The 12556-nt window shown below is 42.0% G+C and overlaps 1 protein-coding gene across 3 annotated transcripts in view; it reads left to right on the top strand.

Annotated features, from left to right (window-relative positions):
- INTS9 (integrator complex subunit 9) overlaps positions 1-12556 on the top strand; it is an 83366-nt gene that overhangs the window by 47163 nt on the left and 23647 nt on the right. For all 3 annotated transcript variants that reach the window (XM_039532994.1, XM_039532995.1, XM_039532996.1), the window contains exons 10-11: positions 147-327; positions 2757-2817. In XM_039532994.1, the coding sequence (XP_039388928.1) occupies positions 147-327; positions 2757-2817 (242 nt within the window). The remainder of the gene's footprint in view (positions 1-146; positions 328-2756; positions 2818-12556) is intronic.

Here is a 12556-nt window from a genome sequence, read left to right on the forward strand (position 1 = left end):
TCTCTCTACACACATCACTCACTCTGTTAAGCAACATGTTGTGCACCAGTTATCTAGATAGCTGCTTCCCTTTGCCCTGTGGAGCTTATTGGGATGAAAAGCACTTTTTGAAACCTGTTAATTCTCCCTTCTCTTTCTCCCTCAAGCTATGACTGTCCGGAATGGAGGAAACGTCCTGGTTCCATGTTATCCTTCTGGAGTGATATATGACCTGCTGGAGTGTCTGTATCAGTACATCGACTCTGCAGGACTCTCCAATGTCCCCTTTTACTTCATCTCACCTGTTGCCAACAGCTCCCTGGAGTTCTCCCAGATCTTTGCCGAGTGGTAGGTGTTAGTGGGCTACTCTGTCAGACTGGAGTTCAATGTACACATTACAGTAAAGGTGTGCAGAGTGAACGCTGATAGCTGCAGATTCTGTCTACTTGGAACATACAGGATATAGAATCATAGATTTATTAGGGTTGGAAGGGACCTCAGTAGATCATCTAGTCCAACCCCCTGCTCAAAGCAGGACCCAATCCCCTGACAGATTTTTGCCCCAGATCCCTAAATGGCCCCCTCAAGGATTGAACTCACAACCCTGGGTTTAGCAGGCCAATGCTCAAACCACTGAGCTATACATGAAAGGGTTAGTACTGTTATACAAGGCACCGATGAGACCTCATCTGAAATACACCTCTACCTTCTGCCCTTAAAGTCTGTGAGTCTATAAACTGTGCTTTGTGTTGCACAGACACGACATAGGAATTATGTACATGCCTTTTCAGTTACAGGAATAGGTGTGCATGGGTGTTCTGTAATTAGAGTGGCATTAGGTCCAGTAGTATGTATGTTGAATCTGTTTTTAAACAGATTCAACATACATATGTGTTTGGCACTGGAACTCAGAGCCAGTGAGTAAACAATGCACTTGCTCAGAGTGACTTTCAGATGCATTTTTCTTGTCCGTTGTGAGTCTCACTCAATGCTCCAAGGAGCATACACAGTCCAACTACATAAACTGGTGAGGTTTTTTTATATTCCTAACTCAGATGAGCCATAGAACTGTGGGCCTGACCACTTGTGATGATTATGTATTTGTTAAGCAATAAGAAGATCCTGTACAACACAATAAGCTAATCCATGCCTCAGAGATCTTTTGATCTGGAAGACAGAAAAACAAGGTGCTGGGAGAAAAACTGGGAGAAACTGAGATGAGTGAATTCTTCTGGAAGTATTTGGATAAGGAAAGGATAAAATCTGATGGATTAAGAGGCCATGCTACTTTAAGCAAGAGTAGGGAAATCTAGTTTTTGGGCCCTAACTAAATTTCAGTGTAGGTATTCTAAATTAAACCCATTGAATAGTACTGCACTTAAACAGCTGCTGTATTTTATTTGACTGGTGGCTGTACTTTAATAGTGAATTAAGTGATTCCTTTATACATAGTTTGAATCAAGGTGTTATAAAATTTCAAGACTGGTTAGCACTTTTTTTTTTTAACAAGTACAGTGGTGTGGCAGCACAAAGCATAGCATGCAAGTGGAAATCGTATTTTGTCAATTACATCTAGTTTGCAGAATTCAGACACTTAATAGTTTACTGAAATTCTAGAATATTTATTATTTGAGACCAGTTTAAAACATACTTTAATCCTACTTGTATGGTAATTTATCTTCAAAAGTCAGTAGAGACACTACTAATCCTCAGGCATTCTTACAAGGTAAAATATTTACCTTGTAAGAATATTTACCTTGTTCACAGAAAACCAAGGCAGAGGTTGTGACTTCTCTAAAACCACAGATGGATTTGGGGTTAGAACTGAGGAATTCCTGTCTGACAGTCCCATGATAGTGTGCTAGACGAAGGGCTTTGTCCACACTTTGACCTAGGTCAAAACACTCTACAGTGTGTGGCTGGCTAGTGCACATTACATCCACCTGGACAAGCCCCGAACTGCTTAATTTTTTGGTGCAGTGAGGATTTTTCTCAGCGTTTTTTAGACCTAGTTTTGTTGCTATATAATAAAAATTAAGGATGTTTCATGCTGGTAGGATTCCTTTGCTGGATTTCCTAGGACAAGTCACCAAAGTAATGTTACTATATTATACAATTGCATCATCACCGTCCTAGACCACTGCCAGATTTGCTCTTTTATTCTACCTCCCAAGTTGGAATGAATCAAATGATCTTGCTGAAGTCCGTCAATAGCTTGCAATATCTAATTTGTGAAAGGAATGCTTGACGCAAAATAGCCGATGCCAGTGAACATCAAGGAGGGATGAGAGAAGCCATTTGCTAGCCTTATACCCACAATAATGAAATGTATACAGGGGGACTAGTTTACAGCAAATGGAAGGGTGAAATCTTTAAGACGGTTGAAACCTTTGAATAGATATTTTTGTGAGGGCTATTGGGGTTTGCAGGATATTGAGTGAGAATCGGTGAGGTCCTAGTGTATGTAAGATGTCAGTAAATGCTGAGTAACATATCCATTTTCACAGGCAAGAGGACTCTATTAATTATCAAATGGTTCTAAAGCAATTTCAGCTCTGTACTGACGTACACCTTCTTTAGATCATAATAACCCACCCACCCAGGCATCTTCTCTTTCTTTTGTTGTTTCCAGTCCCCCTGTTAAAGTGGGAGGCTTTGTGCTGCAGGTCACGGAAGTGCAATGACTGTCCAGAAAATCTTAACAGTAGATGGCAGCAGATACTACAGTATGTTTTTCTGCATGTCTCTAACCCAGGTTTTTTCCCCTCCTTTTAAAGGCTGTGTCATAATAAACAGACGAAGGTGTATCTCCCGGAACCTCCCTTTCCTCATGCCGAGGTAAGCAAATACGGAGGCACCATGTGTGATCAGTGCCAAGATTAGGTGGCTTCCTAAAAGCCAGAGCTCCACGAGCCCATTCTCTTTCTGTGACTAATGCTTTTGGATCTGTGAAATAGTCCTTTTGACCATGGTCACACAATTGGCTTTCATTCCATTATTTATGAAAATAGTTTTTGGGGAGGGAGATGTCAGAATGTACCATTAACCCTGCCATTATTATTGTAAGCCTGATGAAAATGTTACTACGCAATATCCACTCCTCCATTTTACCTGCCTTCATGGAAAGGGGTCTGATATCAACACGTGTGTTTGCCCTTATCGAACTCTGAGTAGAAATATGCTCTTTGTTCAAACCAAGCCACTAATTTCAAAGTGCATAGAGACTAAACCTTGCTGTTGGGGATGAAGCTACCTTCCTAATCGAAATGGGCACTCATGTTGTCTAGAGTTAAGAAACTATTAATCCTCTATTTCAAGATGCCTTATCAATATACAAGGAGCTTAAATCATAAGTGCTCAGTGTTGTCTGCTATTTGCAAAGGAATGTCCTGGGTGAGCACGTTGCTGAAGCAAGTAAGATTGCTTGACTGCTGGCCCTTTGGGGTCCTTGCAGAATCAAGATGTGCATCTCGGGAGCAAAACTTAAATAGATGTGGCACAACTTGTGCCTTCAAAGAGACTTTTATATAGAATCCATGTATTGAAGGGAACCAATATACACCTCTACCCCACTATAACGCTGTCCTCAGGAGCCAAAAAATCTTATAGATGAAACCGCTTTATATCGAACTGGCTTTGATCCGCCAGAGTGCGCAGCCCCGGCCCCCCAGAGTGCTGCTTAACCGCGTTATATCCAAATTCGTGTTATATTGGGTCGCGTTATATCGGGGTAGAGGTGTATCTCCACTTAGAGTAAACGGGAGGAACAGGGTTGAGGACTGAGGAGTGTAGATAGAGGTGGCTTTCTGAGAGAAGACGGTTACATTTTCAGAGGAGCCTCTATCTATCTTGTATCTGAGATTGAGCAGTTTTGCACATGCACATTTTGTAGGCTGGTTTGTGTGTATAAATTCCATCATTTGTGCTCAAAAACATTTGTAAATGCTTTCATGTGCATAGCTGCAGTCACATAGGTGGAGGCCTCAGATTAAATGTCTTGACCAACACCATGGTCTTTTGCTCTGAGGGGTTTGACCAGTGACCCATCCTTGGAGATGGGTTGGAAATCTCCACTGTCTACCACCTGTATACCTTGCTTTGAGGGCCTGGTAGGTTCCTGTGATATGGATATTGATCTTAATGGTGTTTATAAACTCTTTCACTGTCCGACGTTAGGTAGGTTCAGAGTTATTTTAAACAGGGGCCTTGGTTTTACTTGGTTACTTGGCATATGCACAAAAACATTTATTCAGATTAAAAGTTTATTAATTAAACACAAGAAGGAACACAAAATTAAAACAGACCTTTATATTGAAGCTGTGATTGAGTGATTACGCAAAACAAACGTAGACTTTAATCATGCTTTTGACTTTCTCCTTTTGGAGGCAAAATATCAGTCTTATTTTTGGAACAACCTTTCTTTGGTGAAAAAGACAGGATTAATTTTTGATGTGTAGAGAGCATTTACTTATCCTGTTCCTAACAGACACAAGCTGGAGAAGGGACAATAGAAAAGATGGGTGAAATATGGCTTTTGTTGATGGTTTTTGAAACGCTGGACTGCTGGTTAGCGATGAGTGAACGCTTTTGGCTGGCAAGTCAGCCACAACACCTGCTGCTTGGATCCTGGCTTATGATCTGGTCAGGGAGTCATCGGATTGGATCTTTTCTTCTTAAAGGAGACAGGCTTGGATGAATACAGTATAGTTGACTTTGGGATTCGATGAAAAGCCAAGAGAGTGAGAAAGGGGCTAAAAGGAATGAAAGAGGGGCAGAAAATAACACAACAAGGGCAGGGAAAATGATGCAGGATCTTATGTGCCTTTGCAGTGCTGGCAGTCGCAAATCCCCACCGATGGGTTGAGGATTGAATGTCCTGATAATGTGATGACTTTCAGCACTCACAGGTGAAAACAAAATTCCTTGAACACGATTAAGGCCAGCCCGCCAGCCTTGCTCTCAGAAAGAAAGTCCTTTACATGAGCCGAAATGAGTGGCAGTTCAGGGGGATGGGCTGGGCTGGGATGCAAGTTGGGTGGGGAGATGAGTGGGAGAACTGATCTGAACAAGGCTTTTCCAAAGTCTCTCTTTAAGAAACCCAAAAGGGGGAAAAGTGGGCATCCTTCTTCATTGCCCACATTATTTTGTCCAGCAATTAGGCCTCATAGGTGTCACACCAATTCTGGTCTATTAACTTCTGATTCCACATCTATTTTTTTTACCAAGCTTAATTTCAACAGTCCTTGGATTATATCAGTGTGGCCTTCTTGGTTTAAACCAGGGGTTCTCAAACTTGGGGTCACGACCCCTCAAGGGGTCGTGAGGTTATTATCTGGGGGGGTCGTGAGCTGTCAGCCTCCACCCCAAACCCCGCTTCACCTCCAGCATTTATAATGGTGTTAAATATTAAAAAAGTGTTTTTAATTTATAAGTGGGGGGGGGGTCGCACTCAGAGGCTTGCTGTCTGAAAGAGGTCACCACTAGAAAAGTTTGAGAAATACTGGTTCAAACTAATCCGGCTTCTTTGTCTGATTCTCTTGCACTTGTTACAACATTGTGTTGTAACTAACTTGACCTGTTTTTCTTGGTTATTGTATCATCTTATGAACTTTGACATACTTCTTATATCTCAGTTTGCAATAGGCTTTGTAGGCCCAATAGTCACAATGTTCCCACTGAATAGGAGTAAGATGTAGTCCCTAGTGTTCATTCTTTCCAGGTGCTGAACTACATTTCAAGCAGGGTATGCAGTGAATCAAGAATAATGGAAACGTCCACAGCTAACACCCACACACGGTTCTTAAAAACTTACCCTAGTGAATCAGGTTCTAAAGCCTAGTCTCAGAATGCAAGACACTCCAGCCATACTTCCTAATTTGCCCTGCATCTCTCTGCTTTCCAAAGTGCCCTTGTTGGTCCCTAGCATGTCTCTGAAATGCCTTCTGTTTCTCTGTGTGCTCCCTTCCTACCGCCTACCAAAGGCTTTAAGGCTTCGCAACTTTTTTTCCACAACACCCAATAAACCGCTTGGTGAAAAAACATCCACCATCAAAGGGTGGATTAATTAAGCAGTCTGTCATGACTGGTGTGTGTGTTTATGCTGCGTTAACTGCATCCTCTGATTTTAGTGGAGCGTCTTTAATTCCCTGGGCGGCCTGTTGATAATCAGATACCTCCAAACTATTTTACTGCTATTAAAAACAATTGTCAGCTCCATGTGTAGATTAAGTTAATTACTCTGATATCTAAAAATTGTGAGATACAGTTAGAATATTTCCAGTGTTAAGATTAGAGATTGATCTAGCCCCTGAGCTAAAAATTCTTTGTCTGCAGCCTAGACTGTCAGTTTCACTGGCTTTTAATATAAAATACCTTTCTCCTCTCACCCACAAAAGAAAGTAAAATCACCCTGGGGACAGTGGTGAGGATATGTTACAGCTAAAACAGTGCCTTTATTCCAGGAATTACTATAAACAGCAACAACTGAATTCCAAACTGTTATCTTAACACCACAACGTATAAAGATGCTGTAGCACTATCTAGTAAAATCTCAGGTAATTCACTTCAACACAGTAGGATTACGGAGCTGGGAATAATTTATACCCCTGATCCAGTCCATTTAAGTCAATAGAAAGATTTACTACAGTGGGCTTTGCATCAGGCTTCTGATGGTAAATGAGGGAATGCTCTAACTGGGACGGTTACAGGTATAGACAGGCTATTGTTTTGTTCTGTGCCTACCACTCTGGGATCCTGGTTCATGACTAAGGCTCCTAGGCACTATGGTAATAAAAATAATTCATAAGGACAAACAGTATAGTGAGCACTGCTGCTTCCACCGTAATGTCCTCTAACACAGATGAGGGGTTTGTAGCTGCAACTGGTGTGTGCGCTGGGGATTTGAACTGGCCTCTGCTGGCCCCTGGTGATGGAATCAAGGCTCTAATGGGTCTCTTCATTGCTAATTCCTGTCGTTTACTGACCACTTTGCAAATACAGGTTTTAAAGTGGTGACAAGGGCTCAGGCACATTGAAAACTTGGCCCATAGAAAAAAGTGCATGATGAGTCTGCTAGTCCATCTGGGGCAGAGGTTTTCAAACTGAGACGTGCCCCCGTTCATGGGAGTGAGCAGCAATGCCAGGCAGTTTGGGCCAGCCTCATGCCACCTCCACCCCCTGATTCGCCTCTTTTTTATCTGGGGTGGGGGGTGGGGCAACCAAAAATTGTAACTCAAAGTGGGGGATGCGGGGAGCTCAGCTCAAAAAGTTTGAAAATCGCTGATCTAGGGCTTCTGGTAAGGTCAGAAATGACTGGAGTGAGGTGCACTTCAGGAGAACACACAGATCAGATTTATAGCCCCCAAGTTTGCTTCCTTTTATTTTATAAAATACATGGATCCAACTTTATTAAAAAAAAGCGGTAAACACCTACAACCCACCCCCCAACGCACTACCACATCCCTGTGCAGGCTCCAGTGCTCTCCATTGTGCATTTGTTTACTCTTAGCATTTGGGTAGCTTTCAGAGAGGCAATTGTCTGCTACTACCCTGATTGGTTCCCTGAGCTGCAATGCAATCCTTATTGTGCTCCCATATCCACTGATGGTTTAATATTACCATGCTGTGTAAAAGGGATGGAGGTGCATCTGGTTTGGTTTTGGTTTTTTTCCTTTTGGGAAATGCAGAAGCTAGACTGAAAAAGGAAAAAACTCTGGTAATTGAGACAGTGTGTAAGTATCTGTGCAAGGTATTTATATGGCCTCTGTGAGGTAGGAAAGTACTAGTGTTCCCATTGTACAGAGGGGGAATCAGAGGCTAAGTGACTTGCCCAAGGTCATACAGGCAGTACCTGTGGTGGAGCAGGGACTTGAACCCAGTTCTCCCATGTTCTAGGTTAGAGTCCTAACCACTAGACCACCCTTCCTCTGTGTGTGCGTGCGCATGCGCACACAGATACATTATTTCTTTTTAAATCCATGAATCAATCATTTCATGGGAAGGGGACTGTTCAATGGGAACTTCAAGGGCACTGTTAATGAGTATCAGAAACATGAATTAAATTATCACTTGTATGAAAACAGCATTTAGATAGGACTCTTTCTGATAGAATAATTGTGTGGTGCTTTTTTCAATGGTAGGTTTATCGCATTTGAACAGAGATCAGCTGATGAGCTCAGAGCATCTTTGGGAGAACAGAGTAAGAGAAATTACTCAAATACGCACGTTAGTTATTTAGATGAGCAGCAGCAATGTGCTTGGTGCTGTATGCCAGTGGAGGAGGGCAGTCCTGGAAACTGATGGGCAGCAGAGTCCAGTCTGCTCCTGAAACTGGATGTTCCCATTTCCCAGATAAATGTCCAGTTCTTTTATTTTATTTTTTTGTCATTCTAAGCTTCTATCTTTGGGGGCAATACCTTGGGGGCAATGAGTTACCCAGGTGGTTTATGCACAGTGTGAAAAGTATTTATTTCCTTTTATCAGTTGCTAATGTTTCGCCTTTAACATTTCACTGCTTGACTGTCCCGTTACTCTTATTATATGAGAAGGTAAATAGAAGTACCTGACTTGCCTTCTCTACCATTCATACACCTCGGCCCTCTCCCCTCTTCTGTCTCCTCTCTAAACTAAGCCTTCCCAAGCTGCTCAGTCTCTCCAAGACTCTAACTCTCGTCACCGGTCTCTGAACCCCCTTATTTCTGCTATATCCTTTGTGAGATGGGATGACACAAAATGGACATGGAATTCTACCCCTCAGAGCACCCTAAACACTTCCTCTCCCTCCTTGTTGTTGATGCCTTTCACCTAATTGTAGATATAGTATGTCTCCTACCCTTGATCATTACATAGAATTTGTTCTCCTGGAAAGTGCTGTTTCCTAATGTCACTGAATTGATTGTACAAGGAATCCCACTCTTCCACTATTGCAGGCCAGAAACATAGGCTAAGATTTTCAAAGCGACCTAGTAATAAAATTAATGGAAATTGGATGCTCAAATGCCTTGAGCAGCTTTGAAAATTTCTGCTGTTTTTCTTTTACTGGAACAGCAGTTAAATGGGAAAGATTTTAAGTGAGTTTCTCCAGAATGGCTGGGTCTGCAAGTCTCTGCTGCAAAAAAGTTAGTATCTGCCAGTAGGATTTTAGTGGACACTGCAGCCAGCAATTTCTCAAGAGGAAGAACAGAGGTATGGGAAGGGTAATATGATGGGAAGGCATTCAAAAATGGTTGACCGATATCTGGACAGTTCTCGCCTCTGTTCATACAGCTGCACCTGTTCTGTTTTCACAAGCAGTTTTTGTGACTGGAAGGGCTAAGAGCTTGTACTGAGGCAACTTTAGAAGCATCTACCAAGTTAAAAACAAAATGTAACAAATATTTTGAGTTTAGGGGATTGGTAAAGAGAGAAGGATGGAGTCTTTTACCTCCAGGGCGCTGCTTTGACTCTAAGGGCTTGACTACACATGAAAATTAATCTGGAGTAAGGTAGGGTGTGAGTTTAAAGCAGATGAATCATTCTTGCTTTAACTTTGTGTGTGGATGCTCTTATCCTGAAATAGGAGTGCCTTACTCCAAACTAGCATAATTCACTGCCAAGGAGAAATGGCTAGAAAATAGGCTATTGTCTTTTGACTGCAAGTAGCTGGGGTGGAAGTAATTTGGATTGTTTGCTACGGAAAAACTAGCACTCTCTGGCTTGATCTTTGTTTCTTTCCTTCATATACTGGCTCCAGCTCACCATATTCCAAGCAATAAATATCAGGAATTAAGTGACGCTTCCACAGCAAAAGGCCTCTGTTAGAGGTGACCTATAGAGGGGACAAGGAAGGTGAAGTAACACATGAATCACTCCCTCCCTCCTTGATAAAATAGAGGCATAGCTATCAGAATTTTTGGGTGCAGAACACACACAAAATAAATGGCAATAAATTTTGGCTTTGCTGAACAAAGGATACACAATGGTTACATAGATTTATCCAGTTTATAGTAGCAGTTACTGACCCTGTAAATCACGTCTACTGCGTTAACGGGAAGCATAGCCATTTGGGATTTTAAAAAAAACACACAACAAAAAACTCACCATAGTTTAGGTTCAATACACTTTACTGTCTCTTATCTCTTAAGCTTTCAGTCAATAAAGAATCTTTCCACAGAAAGAGAGGTCCTAAATGTTTCATGTTTCTGAAAGCTAAAGCTTCAAGACACAATTTGGAGATACAGATTGGATAAGCACCACCCAGTGCTGCTGACCCTGGCTTGTAGCAGATGGTGCCGTTTTTAACATGGTTTGGTAATCATTGCTCTGCTTCTCTATATTGAAGAGACAAGGTGGGTGAGGTAATATCTTTTTTTATTAGACCAACTTTTGTTGGAGAAAGAGACAAGCTTTCAAGCTAACAGGAGCTCTTCCGTGTAAGTGAAAAAGGTTGTTTCTTTCACCAGCTGAAGTTGGTCCAAAAAAAGATATTACCTCATTCACCTTGTCTCTCTAATATCCTGGGACCAACATGGCTAGAAGTGCACTGCAAAGAATTCTCTTATCATGGACATTTTCAAATGTATTCATGTAGCCCATTTCCTGTTCAGATCTCAAAGATGTTTATAAATATTCACCAATTAAATCCCCTTAATACACTAGTGAGGTAGAGAAGTATTTGTTGTTAAGCCCATTTTACAGATTTAATTTTCTGCCTTTTTGGGGGGGGGGGTTGTAACTAGAATGGATCATTCCAGACATTATCAAGCAACCAGGTGTTTCTCATGTGTGTGAGGTCTCTAATGTTTTTATGTATGGCCAGCAATCATACTACCTCAGGTCATGGCTTTATCAGATATTTAATATATGGAGATATACCTATCTCATAGAACTGGAAGGGACCCTGAAAGGTCATGGAGTCCAGCCCCCTGCCTTCACTAGCAGGACCAAGTACTGATTTTGCACCAGATCCCTAGTGGCCCCCTCAAGGATTGAGCTCACAACCCTGGGTTTAGCAGGCCAGTGCTCAAACCACTGAGCTCTTTCTCCCCTTCCCCCCGATATCACAACTGGGAGCAGGCCTGGTCAGTAACTTGTTGGGACCTCCATGAAACACACCATGCTGCAAGGAATAGTGGTGGGGATTCAGTAAGTAGCATCTTCTTGAATCAGTTCTGAATGAATGCCCCCATACTTGATGATGACCTGTTCTGTTCATTCCCTGAGAGCACCTGACATTGACCACTGTCGGAAGACAGGATACTAGGCTAGATGGACCATTGGTCTGATCCAGTATGGCCGCTCTTATGTACTGTGCTGGAGGATACAGTGGTGCTGGAGATATAAAACCAAGGCCCAAGACATTTGTTATCATTTAAAGAATCTCTGGCTCTCATGATAAGCACAAGAAGCTGCTTTGAAGGTGCTCAGAGGCTTGGAAGGTGGATTAGTGAGCAGGGTGCAGGTGAGATGGCCAGAGTTGCACAACAAATTAAATGATCACATGATCTTGGACAATATAGAACTTGCGTACATTTATAAAGATACATTTTACAGTGCATCACATGTCTATGAATCTAAACATATGCAGATAAAATAAGTCAGGTCTTTGATCATCTTCTGACTTAATGGTCCCCCCCAGTGCTTAGCAAAACTTTGAGTGCTGTGTGTAAAATGTTATATTAGAATGGGAGATTGTGGATCTGTGTACTAGTAGAGTGATTTGGGATCTTTGGAAGAAAGGTATTCTATAATTGCCAGTCATAGGATTGTCAGTCATTATTGCAATTTTCCTGGAGCCTTTCCCTGGTTCTGTGGCACATCACACATCCACTTTGGTTTCCAGAGTATAAATTCCCCCCGTACTCCACTGAAACAAGATTTACAACTTCAGGTTTAGGATTTTGACAGAGCTCTGACATGTGCTGCAGTTAGCTTTTGGAACGGTTTCCCTTCTAGGATCGATTAGATTCCTATCATTTACAGGATAAAACATGTTTTGCCTATTGTCTGCTAAGCCGCTCTGCAGCCAGCTCTTATTACTGGAGGCAACATTTAGATTCTAAATATTGCACTCCAGATGCTTCAATCAGAAATCTTTACCAGCCTTAATTATAGGAGGGTTTGCAAGACTGAGTGCATATTAACTGCCACAACAGTCATTGGATGCATATTTAAATTTTCCATTTAAAAGCTGAATTGGAATTCGATATTATTGTCAAGTTGCAGGAGGTGGGGTGCCTCAGACTTCCATGCTGTAAAGACGTAGAGAAAGTCATAAGCCCCTTATGATGATGTGGTTAATTCTCTGTGATCCAAGAGCCCAAGTGGTAAATCTAATGGACGGGCCTGCATGCAGTTTCTATCTTGTACATCAGACCCCAAAGGTAGTGCTGCCAATCAAACCCTGCTTGTGATCCATTTCTGGGCTGGAGTGTAGTTTTACATTGCCTGTGCAGCAGCAGGCAGGCAAACCAATGGCCAAACACATCAAAGACAAAATTGTGCCAGAAAACCCTTTTAGAAGAAGCTGAAAAGGAGAGAAGGTGGAAGTGTGAGAGAAGAGGAGAAAGTACTTATTTGTCCAATGTGTAGCAAGGCTTCT

The sequence above is a fragment of the Mauremys reevesii genome, linkage group 3 (genome assembly GCF_016161935.1).
Source record: "Mauremys reevesii isolate NIE-2019 linkage group 3, ASM1616193v1, whole genome shotgun sequence".
Lineage (NCBI taxonomy): Eukaryota > Metazoa > Chordata > Testudines > Geoemydidae > Mauremys > Mauremys reevesii.